This window comes from Tachyglossus aculeatus, chromosome 22 (assembly GCF_015852505.1).
Source record: "Tachyglossus aculeatus isolate mTacAcu1 chromosome 22, mTacAcu1.pri, whole genome shotgun sequence".
Lineage (NCBI taxonomy): Eukaryota > Metazoa > Chordata > Mammalia > Monotremata > Tachyglossidae > Tachyglossus > Tachyglossus aculeatus.
Genome location: NC_052087.1, coordinates 40711316 through 40727644, shown reverse-complemented (window position 1 = coordinate 40727644; position 16329 = coordinate 40711316). Strand labels below are relative to the sequence as shown.

At 45.0% G+C, this 16329-nt stretch overlaps 1 protein-coding gene across 4 annotated transcripts in view; it reads right to left on the bottom strand.

Moving 5' to 3' along the window:
* The window catches only part of SBF2 (SET binding factor 2), a 586574-nt gene that overhangs the window by 196286 nt on the left and 373959 nt on the right, over positions 1-16329 (bottom strand). For all 4 annotated transcript variants that reach the window (XM_038765198.1, XM_038765199.1, XM_038765200.1 and 1 more), the window contains exons 7-11: positions 15272-15404; positions 14023-14131; positions 12693-12806; positions 4676-4753; positions 3754-3867 (exon numbers count right to left, since the gene is read on the bottom strand). In XM_038765198.1, coding sequence (XP_038621126.1) covers positions 3754-3867; positions 4676-4753; positions 12693-12806; positions 14023-14131; positions 15272-15404 — 548 coding nt within the window. The remainder of the gene's footprint in view (positions 1-3753; positions 3868-4675; positions 4754-12692; positions 12807-14022; positions 14132-15271; positions 15405-16329) is intronic.

Sequence of the window (16329 nt, the reverse complement as noted above, 5' to 3'; positions counted from 1 at the left end):
CCAGATGAGGTAACTGAGGTACAGAGAAGTGAAGTGACTTGCCCAAAGTCACATAGCTGACAAACGGCGGAGCCGAGATTAGAACCCATGACCTCAGACTCCAAAGCCTGGGCTCTGTCCATTCATTCATTCAATCGTATTTATTGAGCGCGTACTGTGTGCAGAGCACTGTGCTAAGCGCTTGGGAAGTACAAGTTGGCAACATATAGAGACGGTCCCTACCCAACAACGGGCTCACAGTCTAGAGGGGGGAGACGGACAACAAAACAAAACATGCGGACAGGTGTCATTCACCCCTCATTCATTCACCCCTCACAACCAAGCCATCACCAAAACCTGCCGGTCTCGGCTCCGCAACATTGCCAAGATCCGCCCTTTCCTCTCCATCCAAACCGCTACCCTGCTCGTTCAAGCTCTCATCCTATCCCATCTGGACTACTGCATCAGCCTTCTCTCTGATCTCCCATCCTCCTGTCTCTCCCCACTTCAATCCATACTTCATGCCGCTGCCCGGACTATCTTTGTCCAGAAACGCTCTGGGCATGTTAGTCCCCTCCTCAAAAATCTCCAGTGGCTACCAATCAATCTGCGCATCAGGCAGAAACTCCTCACCCTGGGCTTCAAGGCTGTCCATCCCCTCGCCCCCTCCTACCTCACCTCCCTTCTCTCCTTCTCCAGCCCAGCCCGCACCCTCCGCTCCTCCGCCGCTAATCTCCTCACCGGGCCTCGTTCTCGCCTGTCCTGCCATCGACCCCCGGCCCACGTCCTTCCCCGGGCCCGGAATGGCCTCCCTCTGCCCATCCGCCAAGCTAGCTCTCTTCCTCCCTTCAAAGCCCTACTGAGAGCTCACCTCCTCCAGGAGGCCTTCCCACACTGAGCCCCCTCCTTCCACTCCTCCTCCCCATCCCCCTCGCCCTACCTCTTTCCACTCCCCACAGTACTTGTATATATATATATATCTGTACGGATTTATTACTCTATTTTACTTGTACATATTTACTATTCTATTTATTTTGTTAATGATGTGCTTATAGCTTTCATTCTTTGTTCTGATTATTTTGACACCTGTCTACATGTTTCGTTTTGTTGCCTGTCTCCCCCTTCTAGACTGTGAGCCCGTTGTTGGGTAGGGGACGTTTCTATATGTTGCCGACTTGTACTTCCCCAAGCGCGTAGTACAGTGCTCTGCACACAGTAAGCGCTCAATAAATAGGATTGGATTGAAGAACAAATTTTGTGTCTACACTATTGCTTAGAACAGTGATTGACACTTATTAAATGCTTAACAAATGCAATAATAATAATTATTACTATTATTTGGCCCACCCACAGTGGCTGAGGAACTCTTTATCTGCCCCAGGCATGCTCTGTTGTGTGCAAGGCATGGCCTAGTGGATAGAGCATGGGCCTGGGAATCAGAAGGTCATGAGTTCTAATCCTGACTCTGCCACTTGTCTTCTGTGTTACCCTGGGCAAGTTACTTCTCTGTGCCTCAGTTACCTCATCTGTAAAATAGAAATAATAATGATGATGGCATTTATTAAGCGCTTACTATGTGCAAAGCACTGTTCTAAGTGCTGGGGAGATTACAAGGTGATCAGGTTGTCCCACGGGGGGCTCACAGTCTTCATCCCCATTTTACAGATGAGGCAACTGAGGCCCAGAGAAGTGAAGTGACTTGCCCAAAGTCACACAGCTGACAACTGGCGGAGCCGGGATTTGAACCCATGACCTCTGACTCCAAAGCCTGTGCTCTTCCCACTGAGCCACGCTGCTTCTAAAATCGAATTTAAGACTGTGAGCTCCATGTGGGACAGCGACTATATCCAACCTGATTTGCTTGTATTCCCTCACAGCACTTAGTACAGTGTCTGGTACATAGTAAGCGCTTAACAAATACCACAGTTATTATCATCATCATCACTATGTTGCCAACCTGTACTTCCCAAGTGCTTAGTACAGTGCTCTGCACAGAGTAAGCGCTCAATAAATATGATTGATGATGATTATCATTATTATTATTATAAAAAAGCACTGCTTAGCCTTTCTGGGCGCGCTCTTCACCTCCAGCCAAGAGAAATGTGCAAGACTGTGAGCCCACTGTTGGGTAGGGACCGTCTCTATACGTTGCCAACTTGTACTTCCCAAGCACTTAGTACAGTGCTCTGCACACAGTAAGTGCTCAATAAATGCGATTGAATGAATGAATGAATTAAATCTAAACCTCTCCACCCTGTTTGCCCTCACCCACCCTACCCCTGCACCACAGCTGAAGAACCCTCTGCCTACCCCCAGCTTGTTCTCTGTGCCCACCACGCTGCCTCCCGAGGAAAAAGCCCCATGTCCCTCTGCACCATCGAGGACACGCCATCCCATTCTGCTTTCCACCACCCTGGCCGGAAATGATAATGATGGCATTTGTTAAGCGCTGACTATGTGCAAAGCACTGTTCTAAGCGCTGGGGGGGATACAAGGTGATCAGGTTGTCCCACGTGGGGCTCATAAGTCTTAATCCCCATCTTACAGGTGAAGTAACTGAGGCTCAGAGACGTTAAGTGACTTGCCTAAGGTCACACAGCAGACATGTGGCAGAGTCAGGATTCGAACCCATGACCTCTGACTCCCAAGCCCCTGCTCTTTCCACTGAGCCACGCTGCTTCACTAGTACAGGGGAAGCAGCGTGGCTCGGGGAAGCAGCGGGGCTCAGTGGAAAGAGCACGGGCTTTGCAGTCAGAGGTCATGGGTTTGAATCCCAGCTCCGCCACATGTCAGCTGTGTGACCTTGGGCAAGTCACTTAACTTCTCGGAGCCTCAGTTCCCTCATCTGTAAAATGGGGATTAAGACTGGGAGCCCCACGTGGGACAACCTGATCACCTTGTATCCCCTCCAGCGCTTAGAACAGTGCTTTGCACATAGTAAGTGCTTAACAAATGCCATCATTATTATTATTATTACAGTGTCTGGCATATAATAATTATAAAATAACTATCAAAACACCTGCGGCGTGAGGCCACCTTCGAACCTTGGGAAGGCTGGGAGTCACTGTAGCCATTGCTGTGGCTCGGGGTATGTGGTGGGCTCAGAATCACAAGAAGCCTGTAATTCTGCTCCTGTAGCCACAGTGCCCTAATGACTTTTGATTTTATTTTGTGCACTGTGTACTTGCCTTTGTCTCTTACGCTGTTCTAATGTTTTTGGGTTTTTTTTTTCATTGCTCCCAAAATATCATCTCAAGTCCTCGCCCCAACCTATATTCACTGATTGTGAGGATCCAGGAGCTGTGTCTAACTGACCGCCGTACACTCAATTCCAGGACTTAATTTGGTGCTTGGCACCCAATACATGCTTAATAAATACCATTATCCCTACCACTACAAGTCTTAAAGTTTAGTTGGTGAATCTCTTTCACAGACATTTTTATCCTTATTTCGGTTTCAAAAAATGTACAGTAGAATTAAACTTTCCTCATTCCAGAGAGAAACTAGGGGTGGGGGTGATGTGGGGAGGGGTGAGGGTGGTCCCAAATATCAACATGATTTTCAAAGCTTTTGGCCGGACCCAAGCAATGGAAAAGGAAGGAAATTGTTCCCATGTAACGAGGTTTTAGGTCGCGAGGGTATCGGCTACTAAATCATCTGGAACTAAAGAGACCAGGGCCATTTGAAATGCTAATGCTCCTTCCAAAAAGAAACAGTTTTCTTTCTCCCTTCTCGTCTGCCAAATAGGGTCACGACTTTTAAATAGAATTTTACCTTGTGAAAGTGTATGACGGGTTCCGCATGAATTCTGATCAGTTGCAAACATGATCTATAGCCTTGGAAAAGCTGGGCAAACAATCTGAGGAAAACTGCCCGTACTTCTTTATCCTGAAAACAAACACAGAGCTAAATTATAGGATCTCTTTCTTCCCCGAGAACAGTGGCATTTTCAAACACAATGATAAAAATGACTCAAATCTAAAAGGCAAGGAAATAAAATGCCGGCTCTCATCTGAGATCTTGGGAATTATGCCTTATTTAAATCTAATTGCAAGCAACCTCTCCTATCCAGTAAAAATAAATGTTAATGAAGCACGTGTGGTCACCATATGTATCTACCAACTCCGTTGTACTGTACTCTCCCAAGCACTTAGAACAGTGCTCTGCACACAGTAAGTGCTCAATAAATACCAACTGATTGACTGATTGATGTATTAATAAGGATCTCTTTTGGCAGTCAAGAGTTCATCTTAAGAAGTTTCATCTTGGTGGGAGTGGTAGGACATGCCACTTGGGAAATGTAGCAATGAAGATATTATAAACTTCCAGGGGAAGAGACTGTGCTTTCTCTATCTAGCAAAATATTTACAAATAATGGGCTAATGATCAATACTAAATTAATACAGCATCATTCTTCCAAACCAATAATCTTTTGGCTATAGTAGTAATTTTTTTCTTTCATTTTCATTTACAAATATGTTTCCCATAAAATTGGGACTAAAGGAAATATAAGGCACCAAAACAATCATATTTGGTCCAAATACACTGCAAGGCCACTTGCAAGTAAAACGATATTTTTCTCATATTAAAATACTTTGTCTTATTAAAAGCACTTGTACTCTCCCAAGCACTTGCACACAGCCAGCGTTCCATAAATAACACTGATTGATTGGAAGATAAATGATAAATTTCTTACCAGCATTTTTGAGTGAGATAAAGCTGTTCGTGGAGGGGGAAAAGCATAATCTGCTACTTCCAAATCTGGGTGTAAAATCTGAAAAAAAGACCAAAAAATTTTAAAAGGAATTCCCCAAGGATGTGAAAATGTAGTTTCCTTTTATAAAAGAGAAAAGGGAAAAGGAAATACCCAGTTTCCAGCAGCAGGCGGCATCTCAGTATATACAGTTCTCCTTCAATGTAGGGGTTGTATTCTTGTAAAATGCCACGTTAATAAAAACTCTGTAGTACTCACCTGCTCCACTGCCACATGCTCATTCATTCATTCATTCATTCAATCGTATTTATTGAGCGCTTACTGTGTGCAGAGCCCTGTACTAAGCGCTTGGGAAGTACAAGTTGGCAACGTATAGAAACGGTCCCTACCCAACAACGGGCTCGCAGTCTAGAAGGGAGTGGATTCCCTGTGCGTTCACACAAGCCATACCTTCAGCTACCGTTGTAAGCCGTAATCGAATCGATTCCCTCCCTGACTGCCATCTTTGACATCTCACTTTTCAATGGCTCCTTCCCCACTGCTTTCAATCATGCTCATGACTCCCCTCCCCTAAAAAAAATTCCTCTTCTGATTTCCAGGCCTGGGTTTTTTCCACTAGACCAACCTGCTTCTCTTTTGAGTCCCTTGGTCTCCAAAAGAGTCCAAAAAATCATCCAGTCCCTCCTTCCATTTTTATCTCACTGACGACTTTTTGGGTTGGTCAATCTTCTGAGCCTTATTATCCTGCATTTGAGCGCTTAGTGCAATGCTCTGCATACAGAAAGCACTCAATAAATAACATTGATGGATTATTTTTGTTCGTCATCCACCCTGAAATACTCTGGATCTCTTTAGTTTGGTACCAAGTTAGATACGCACTGCCACCCATCCTTATGCCTGTCAGTCTTCCAAAGGACATTCTGGTGTTCTTGATACATCTTAGTCTATATGTGCATCACAGACAGTGTGTATTGCCCATGAAGGAGAATTCAGTGCCAGCCACAAGTTTCTCCTTTACTGAAGCAAAGCTTCGGTTGTAGGTACGGTTTTTCCAGTACAGGCCATCACATAACCTGTCTTCTTCAAGCTTACTGCCATTCCACGGCCTTGTTCTGACTTTGTGAAGCTGTTCATTTTGTATTTGTTTTGTTTTTTCTTGTCTGCCTCCCCCTTCTAGACTGTGAGCCCACTGTTGGGTAGGGACCGTCTCTATCTGTTGCCGATTTGTACTTCCCAAGCGCTTAGTACAGTGCTCTGAACACAGTAAGCACTCAACAAATAAGGTTGAATGAATGAATTTGTTTATTTTCTTGTGTACATACCTCCAGAGCAGTTAGACGACAGAGGCAAAACCATAACGGAAAAGCCTGTGAATGATGAGGGCTAATTGGATGTTAGTGTTCAAATGTACCTTGTCGTGACTAAACTGGGAGTTTCTGAGAACAGGAATTGTGCCCTTTGGGAAATTCTAGGTCCCCAATCTACAAGTCATCTAGGGTGGTGAAACCGGCTAATCTTGCTCTTTTTCCTTCCTTCCTTCCCAGTATAATAACAATACTAACGCTTACGTGCTTACTATGTGTCAAGCGCTGTTCTAAACACTGCGGTCTTGTCTTATGTTGTCGAGTCATTTCTGAGCCATAGTGACTCCATGGACCCCTCTCTTCCAGAATGCCCCACTCTCCATCTGCAATCATTCCGGGAGATCTGTATCCGTAGAGCTGGGGTAGGCCCAACTTAATCAGATCGGATCCCTGTCCTACCTGGGACTCAAAATCTAAGTAGAGGGGAGAACAGGAATTGAATCCCCAATTTACAGTTGAGGAAACGGAGCCATGGAGAAGTAAAGTGACTTGCTCAAGGTCACCCATAGCGGGTAAGTTATGGAGGTAGAACTAGAACCCAGGTCCACCATGCTGCTTCCTGGTCTGTGCTTTTTTTCCCAGGGACTGGTGGTGACAACCGTGGGTAAGGCCTCCCCTCTTGCCGTCCCTGGGGCCAGATAGGGAGGAAACGGGAAAAGAAAGATGAGGAGAGAGGAAGAGGAAATGGCCTCCTTCTTCAAGGTCTTCCCACCTCTGAGTTTGGGCCACAGGTTTCTAAACTGGTGGAGTCTAGACTGTAAGCTCTCTCTAGACTGTGAGCTCATCGTGGGCAGGTAATGTGTCTTAACAACTCTATTATACTGTACTCTCCCAAGCTCTTAGAGCAGTGCTCAGCATGTAGCAAGTGCTCAAAAAATAGCACTGAATGATTGACTGACTGACTGATTGAGTCTTTGGGGACTACAGTCATCACAGCACTGGCTCCCCAGGCCCAATGGTGATCCTTTAGTCTCTGCAGATAAAAATTATAATAATTGTGGTATTTGTTAAGCATTTAGAGGAGCAGCGTGGCTCAGTGGAGAAGAGCCCGGGCTTTGGAGTCAGAGGTCATGGGTTCGAATCCCGGCTCCGCCACATGTCTGCTGTGTGACCTTGGGCAAGTCACTTAACTTCTCTGAGCCTCAGTTCCCTCATCTGTAAAATGGGGATTAAGACTGTCAGCCCCACGTGGGACAACCTGATCTCCTTGTAACCTCCCCAGCGCTTAGAACAGTGCTTTGCACATAGTAAGCGCTTAATAAATGCCATTATTATTATTATTATTATTATTTACTTTGTGCCAGGCACTGTATTAAGTGTTGGGGTGGAGACAAGCAAATTGGGTTGACACAGTCCCTGTCCCACCTGGGGCTCCCAGTCTTGAGCCCTATTTTCGAGAAGCAGCGTGGCTTAGTGGAAACAGCATGGGCTTTGGAGTCAGAGGTCGTGGGTTCAAATTCCGGCTCCACCAATTGTCAGCTGTGTGACTTTGGACAAGTCACTTCACTTCTCTGGGCCTCAGCTCTCTCATCTGTACAATGGGGATGAAGACTGTGAGCCCCCCGTGGGACAACCTGATCACCTTGTAACTTCTCCAGTGCTTGGAACAATGCTTGGCACTTAGTAAGCGCTTAATAAAATGCCATTATTATTATTATTATTTTCCATATGAAGTATCTGAGGCCCAGAGAATTGAAGTGACTTGACCAAGGTCACATAGCAGACAAGTGGCGGTGCCGGAATTAGAACCCAGGACCTTCTGACTCCCAAGCCCGTGCTCTAGCCACTAGGCCACGCTGCTGCAGGGCCAGATGAGGGGGTTCATTGGCATTAACAGCAGTGAGGACCGGGGCTCATCGTGAGATGTCAGGACCAGCGTCTACATGGCGGCTCTGCCCCCAGATTGCTGCCGACCCAATCAATCAATCAATGGTATGTAATGATACAGAGAAGCAGCATGGCTTAGTAGAGACAGTAAGTGCCCGGGGGTCGGACAGATCCAGGTTTTAATCCCAGCTCCGCCACGTGTCTGCAGCGTGACCTTGGGCAAGTCACTTTACTTCTCTGGGCCTCAGTTACCTCATCTGGAAAACCAATCAATCAATCAATCATCAATCGTATTTATTGAGCGCTTACTGTGTGCAGAGCACTGTACTAAGCGCTTGGGAAGTACAAGTTGGCAACATATAGAGACAGTCCCTACCCAGCAGTGGGCTCACAGTCTAGAAGGGGGAGACAGAGAACAAAACCAAACATACTAACAAAAGAAAATAAATAGAATAGATATGTACAAGTAAAATAAATAAATAAATAGAGTAATAAATATGTACAGACATATATACATATATACAGGTGCTGTGGGGAAGGGAAGAAGGTAAGATGGGGGGGATGGAGAGGGGGACGAGGGGGAGAGGAAGGAAGGGGCTCAGTGTGGGAAGGCCTCCTGGAGGAGGTGAGCTCTCAGTAGGGCCTTGAAGGGAGGAAGAGAGCTAGCTTGGCGGATGGGCAGAGGGATTAGGGGCATTCCAGGCTGGGGATTAAGAGTTTGAGCCCCATGTGGGACAGGGACTGTGTCCAACCTGATTAATTTGTAATTACCCCAGCACTTAGAACAGTGTCAGGCACATGGTAAGTGCCTAACAAGTATACTTCTTCTTCTTTTTATTCTTATTGAGCACTTATTGTGGCTAGAGCAGACTGCACCCCCTCCCTCTTCCTCTGCCCCCCCTCCCCATTGCTCCCACTCCCTCCCTCTGCCCTACCCCCTTTCCCTTCCTACAGCACTTGTGTAGATTTGTACATATTTTTTACTCTATTTTATTAATGATGTGTATATAGCTATAATTCTATTTATCTATTTTGATGGTACTGACACCTGTCTACTTGTTTTGTTTTGCTGTCTGTCTCCCCCTTCTAGACTGTGGGCCTGCTGCTGAGTATGGACCGTCTCTATCTGTTGCTGAACTGTACTTTCCAAGCTCTTAGTACAGTGCTCGGCACACAGTAAGCACTCAATAAATACGATTGAATGAATGAATGAATCATCATCATCATCATCAATCATATTTATTGAGCGCTTACTGTGTGCAGACCACTGTACTAAGCGCTTGGGAAGTACAAGTTGGCAACATATAGAGACGGTCCCTACCCAATAGTGGGCTCACAGTCTAAAAGGGGGAGACAGAGAGCAAAACCAATCGTATTTATTGAGCACTTACTGTGTGCAGAGCACTGTACTAAGTGCTTGGGAAGTACAAGTTGGCAACATACAGAGACAGTCCCTACCCAACAGTGGGCTCACAGTCTAAAAGGGGGAGACAGAGAGCAAAACCAATCGTATTTATTGAGCACTTACTGTGTGCAGAGCACTGGACTAAGCGCTTGGGAAGTACAAGCTGGCAACATGTAGAGACGGTCCCTACCCAACAACGGGCTCACAGTCTAGAAGGGGGAGACAGACAAAAATCAAAACACGTAGGCAGGTACCAAAGTCGTCGAAACAAATAGAATTAAAGCTGGGGATAGAGTCTTCTCTCTCCCCTCTGACAGCGGAAGCAGTAGGAGAAGGGCCAGGAGACCCTGACTGTCACTGAAGGATGTAAGAATTCAAATGTAACAGGTTGAAGTTACCTCACTGAAGTCTACCAGGCTGGTTTACTGGAAAGGTAGTACCGATGTAAGAATTCAAATGTAACAGGTTGAAGTTACCTCACTGAAGTCTGCAAGGCTGGTTTACTGGAAAGGCAGTACCATACTTTAAACAAAACAAACAAAAGCTACAACAGTGCAATACAGCGGAGTGGGTAGACATGTTGTCTGCCCACAACAAGCTTTCCGTCTAGATAGAGAGGATATCTGGGTGTAACCCTCAGGGCTTTCTCAGAGCCCTGAAGAGTGAAGGATGCCCACGCCGTCGACTCCCCTACTTCCACAGTGCCGAGGGGGCCTGAAGCCAAGTTTGGGATACTTTCCGGCTCTTGAGGTGTAGGGATCATAGGGCAGGGCAGGGAGGATGGCTCCAAACTCCTATCGATGCTCCTTCCTCCACCAGGGCTCTGCCCTAACTCCACTCTCCCTCCTCCCGCCTACCCAAGTAAGGAATTAAAAAGTTAAAAATATCCCAGCTAATCCTTGTGGTCAGTTTAGGACATGGAGGAGGCAAAACTTCAAGCTGACATTTACAGCTTGCAGAATTCATGCATCCACACAGAACAGAGGGCAGGGGACTTGCAGTTCAACAAAACAAAGACAACCTTGGCTGGTGACTCTAGCAGTGCTCGTTCCAGTCCGGAAAAGGAAAGAAAGAGCAACGTTCTCTCAAATGAACATGCTGGGAGGTGCGGAGAAGGTGTGAGCGGATGTGAGAAATGCCTGGTGGGGGCCACAAATAATAACAATAATAATACTAATGGCATTTATTAAGCACTTACTATGTGCAAAGCACTGTTCTAAGCGCTGGGGAGGTTACAAGGTTGTCCCACAGGGGGCTCACAGTCTTCATCCCCATTTTACAGATGAGGTAAATGAGGCACAGAGAAGTTAAGTGACTTGCCCAAAGTCACACAGCTGACATTTGGCAGAGCTGGAATTTGAACACATGACCTCTGACTCCAAAGCCCGGGCTCTTTCCACTGAGTCACGCTGCTTCTCTATGATATTACAATAATGATGGTGCTTATTAAGCGCATCCTACGCATCAAACACTGCGCTAAACAATCAATCAATGGCATTTATTGAGCTCTTACTGCATGCAGAGCACTGTATTAAGCATTTGGGCATGTACAGTACAATACAGTTGGCAGAGATGACTCCTGGCCACAAGGCGCTCACAGTCCACACAATCAGACTGGACCCAATTCTTTTCCTACATTGGGCTCACAGTCTACAAGGGAGGGAAAATAGTTTTTTTATCCCCAATTAGCAAATAATGATAATAATAATGATGGCATTTGTTAAGCACTTACTATGTGCAAAGCACTGTTCTAAGCGCTGGGGAGGTTACAAGGTGATCAGGTTGTCTAATCGGGGGAGTGACAGTCTATCCCCATTTTACAGATGAGGTAACTGAGGCACAGAGAAGTTAAGTGACTTGCCCAAAGTCACACAGCTGACAATTGGCGGAGCCGGGATTTGAACCCATGACCACTGAATCCAAAGCCCGGGCTCTTTCCACTGAGCCACGCCGAGGCAGAGAAGGTAAGTACGTTGCCTAAGGCCACATAGTAGACAAGTGGAAGAGCAGAATCACAGTTCCATGCCCTTTCCACTATTATTATTATCATGATTATTATTATGGTATTTGGTAAGTGCCTACTATGTGCCAGGCACTGTACTAAGCACTGGGGAGAAACACATGCAAATCGGGTTGGACATTCCATTTTCCATTTTACCTCCTTTTCCAGATGAGGTAACTGAGGCATAGAGACTAGACTGTGAGCTCGCTGTTGGGTAGGGACCGTCTCTATATGTTGCCAACTTGTACTTCCCAAGCGCTTAGTACAGTGCTCTGCACTCAGTAAGCGCTCAATGAATACAATTGAATGAATGAATGAATGGAGAAGTGAAGTGACTTCCCCAAGGTCACACAGCAGGCAAGTGGAAGAGCCGGGATTAGAACCCACAACGTAGGCCATGGGTGAAGATCTTCAGTCAGTTCACATTTCTGATCTATGTAGTGAAGAAGGACCTCAGTTTGGGGCATCTCGGATCGTTTAATAACTGCCACTTTAGGAGCAAAAACTCAAAGGAAACGCTGTGGCTTTGGGAAAAGAGCAACTCAAAATGTCATAATAGGAAATTCAGGATTTGAAGCTAATGCAGAACATGACAAAAAATGTCTCCAGTTTCAAAGTCTTTTCTTTTCTTTTCTTTTCTTTTTTTTGTGGTATTTTACTCCATCAAGCCCTGCTCAAGGGCTGGGAAACAAGTCAGTCAGATTAAATGCAGTCCCTGACCCACAGGCGGCTCACAATCTAAGTAGGAGGGAGAACACCTCCTTTTACAGTTGAGGAAACTGAGGCACAAAAAAGGTAAGTAATTTGCCCAAGGTCATAGAGCAGGCAGACGGTGGAGCCGGGATTCAAACCTCCACAGGTCCTCTGACTTCCAGAACAGTGTTTTTCCCATTAGGCCACGCTGCTTCTCTAATTGGAAATCAGGAAAAAGCTTGTTGTGCGCAGGGAAAGTGTCTGCTTATTGTCATATTGTATCATCATCATCAATCGTATTTATTGAGCGCTTACTGTGTGCAGAGCACTGTACTAAGCACTTGGGAAGTACAAGTTGGCAACATATAGAGGCACCATATTGTACTTTCCCAAGTGCTCAGCACACTACTCTGCACGCAGTAAGCGCTAAATAAATACAATTGAATGAATAAATGAATACCAAAGGCTATGGTAGCAAGAATTGGTGGGTGGCATTTTTACAAATAATAGATTTTTGCTTCCCTTAATACTGTATACCTAAGGTGACCAACTGGCAACTGTGGACCTGGGGTTACTCTTCTCCTTAAAAGAAACTAAGAGATATTTGCCTTTTCGACCTAGAGTGCCCCGTCCCATGGCCTCTGCGTTTCTGTCTCAGATGTTTGTAATTTCCATGAAAAGGAAATATCATAAGAAAACGTGACATACCAGAGAAAGGGCCGTTTGAGTCTGATGCAGAAGTGGTTCCGGGAGTGGAGAAAGGTGAATACATTCAGGAATTTTGATAGTGCCTCCATCCAGATCGGCAATAATTACATCTAACTAGAAGAAGAAGAAGAAGAAGAAAAGGATATAAAACAGTAATAAGGAAAATGAAAGTGACATCTAAGGCATCCTTCAGATTGCTTTTGAAATGGCAAAAATCCCATATCCAGTGTCCTCTGAATAGCATCTCCTCCAACAAGCCATCTCTATGCCACAAAAGCCCATCATCCAACTCCATCAATGGTTATTATTGAGCGCAGAGGACTGTACTAAGCGATCAAGAAAGAAAGAGTGAGTTGGTGGAGAGGTTCCTTGCCCACAATGGGCATTCTAGCCCTATGAACTTATTTACATGTATCCCTAACAACTCTTGCATACACATTCATTGAACTGTATATTCGGTCACTGATTTTGCCTAACGCAATAAATACTTTTACGTCTGTCTCTCCAGTTGGAGTGTAGGAATTCCTTGTAGGCAGGGAAAGTGTCATTTCTTTTTTCTGTATTTCTCAGTATTCTGCACTACTACCGACGCTGATGTGAATTTTACAAAATTCAAACAAAGAAAAGAGCGTAAACACATTTTTATTATACAACGGCATTAAGCGCTTACTATGTGCAAAGCACTGTTCTAAGAGCTGGGGAGGTTACAAGGTGATCAGGTCGTACCACGTGGGGCTCGGTCTTAATCCCCATTTTACAGATGAGGTAACTGAAGCACAGGGAAGTGAAGTGACTTGCCCAAAGTCACACAGCTGACAAGTGGCAGAGCTGGGATTTGAACCCATGGCCTCTGACTCCAAAGCCCGTGCGTTTTCCACTGAGCCACGCTGCTTCTCTAGCTTAAATACATTTTTTACTTCTCACAACTTAAGAGGACAGCTAGGGTCAACAGTGACACATTAAGACCATTGATTCGAGGAGATTTTCCTGTTGCTTAACACTTCTGCTAAAACTCAACCAACTCCAAGAATTACTGAAGCAGAGAAAGGAGATGCACCATTCTTGCTGGCTCCTTCATTCACCGTCTCTTCCCTACGGCACATATCTGTACAGATCTGTAAACTTATTTATTTATCTATTTATTTATATTAATGCCTGTCTCCCCCTCTAGACTGTGAGCTCGCTGTGAGCAGGGAATGTGTTTGTTGTTATGCTGTACTCTCCCAAGCACTTACTACAGTGCTTTGCACACAGTAAGTGCTCAATAAATACAACTGAATGAATGAACCTGACACGTGTCGGACAACAGGTTTGAAAGATATGTACTTACAAGCTCATGGACATCAGAACGAAATATGGAATGAACTCCAATGATGAATGGCGTTGGTGAACTCAGAACTTCCAACAGTTGGCCCGGGAGAATGGGAATATACGGATAACTAGGAGTAACAAAATGCAGTTTAACGACGATGATAATAATAACAGCATTGATTAAGCACTTACTAGGTGACAAGCTCTGTGCTAACCGCTGGGGTGGGTTTAAGCTCATCAGATCACACCCAGTCCCCATCCTATCTGGAAGGATGGAGAGCGGGGTTTTTATTCCCATTTCACAGATGAGGAAACTGAAGTCCCGAGAGGTTAAGTGACTTGCCCGACGTCACATGAGAAATGAGTGGCTGAGCTGGGACTAGAACTCAGGTCTCCTGCCTATCGGCCCCATATTATTTCCACAAGGCTGTTATAATCTTTTATATTGTCCAATTTACAAACAAATCATTTATTCATGAGTTCCTTGTGGCCCAAACGTAGACAAGAGGGGAATCCAACTCTAGGTCAAGTGTAGTGGCTGTGGGGCTACTAGCCCATCTGCAAAAATGTCATTGTGGGTGTGACTGGAAGTCTGAGGACACATTCTATTGTACTCTCCCAAGCGCTTAGTACAGTGCTCTGCACGCAGTAAGAACTCAATAAACACAATGGAATAAATGAATCAATCCCAGGAGTGCATCAGAACAGCTCAACGTGGGAGATTCCATTCCCTTCCCCCGAACCTGGGCAGGGCCAGATATAGGACCAACTAAGCACAACTCCCCAGTCGCAGTCCTTGAGGGCAATATCACAATTCACAGAAACTCTAGGTGCAAAAATGTAAATTAATTCTCTAGAGATGGGGACACCGTGTACGAGTGCTCTCCTGGTTCCTCCTCCAAATTTATCTCTTCAGTCTCTGACATGTACCACCAAAATATGGCCACACCATACGAGACTAAAGCGTGGCTTAGTGGACAGAGCAAGGTCCTGGGACTCAGAAGGACCTGGGTTCTAATCCCGGCTCCGCAGCTTGTCTGCTGTGTGACCTTGGGCAAATCACTTCACTTCTCTGGGCCTCAGTTCTCTCATCTGCAAAATGGGGATTAAGAGTGTGAGCCCCATGTGGGACGGGGTCTGAGTCCAACTTGATTAACTTGTATCCAGCCCAGTGCTTAGAACAGTGCTTGGCACATAATAAGCACCTAACAAATACCAGAACTATTATTATTATTATTACTGTTCAAGAAAGCTACGAAAAATCTCACCTATATTTAAGAGGAAACATTAAGGACTCCAGCGCCCTGCAAGCATCGCTAAGTCTCTGGAAGCTTGCGGAATGGAACAGAACCTTGTTTTCTGTAAGAACTGCACAGAAGAGGCTGAGGACATTCTGGATTCCTTAAAGATAAGAATACAGTCTTTGAAAATGCATGCAAAAGTTTTAAACACATTGCCACTACAGACCAAAGAAATTAAATAGAAAAGAAAAATCAACAATCTGGGGTTTACTTTAGGGAAATATGTGGCAAATCAGTGAATGCCATATATTTTTTGGGGTTGGTTTTGTTTTTCAAACTGACTATTCTGATTGCCTCTATTCTCGTCAAATCAGGGTAATGCTCTCTGACTGTAATGGAACTGCCTGGATATTTTTTATTAAGCTCCCACATTCTCAGCTTCCTAGTTTCTTCCTTTCCATTCTCAGAGCCAAATCCCTAGGAACTCATTACTGCAGCAATTTCTGCCCAGGCCTCCCATTTTAAAATTTTTATCTTTTGCAATCTAGGACAATTTCATTTCCCTCTGGCCTTTTTATATTCCTTCATATCAGATCAACCACTGACATCTGTCTTAGGATCTCTCATTATTCCACCAGTGTGTGTGAGGTACTTCTAAATGTGCTCCTTTCTCAATCTGGATCTCTTGAATATGGAGACTCTCTAGACTGTATACTCGTTGTGGGCAGGGAATGTGTCTACCAGCTCTGTTTACTTTACTCTCCCAAGCACTTAGTCGAGTGCTCTGCACACAATAAGCGCTCAATAAATACCACTGACCGATTGATCACTATTCTTATTTTTATTTATTTACTATTCTAGTTGAATAATTTCTTTGTAGAGAGCACATACCAAGTGCAGTGAGAAATTACAGCAGAAGGAACACAATCCCTCTCTCTGTGGAGCTTACAATACTAAGGGGAAAACAGGACAAGACAAAAACAATAAGTTTCATAAAGTTACTGAAAGGGAAGGAACAAGGAGCATTCCATTTATGAGAGCAAATACCAGAAGAATAAACATGCCCATTATAAAAACATGAGTCT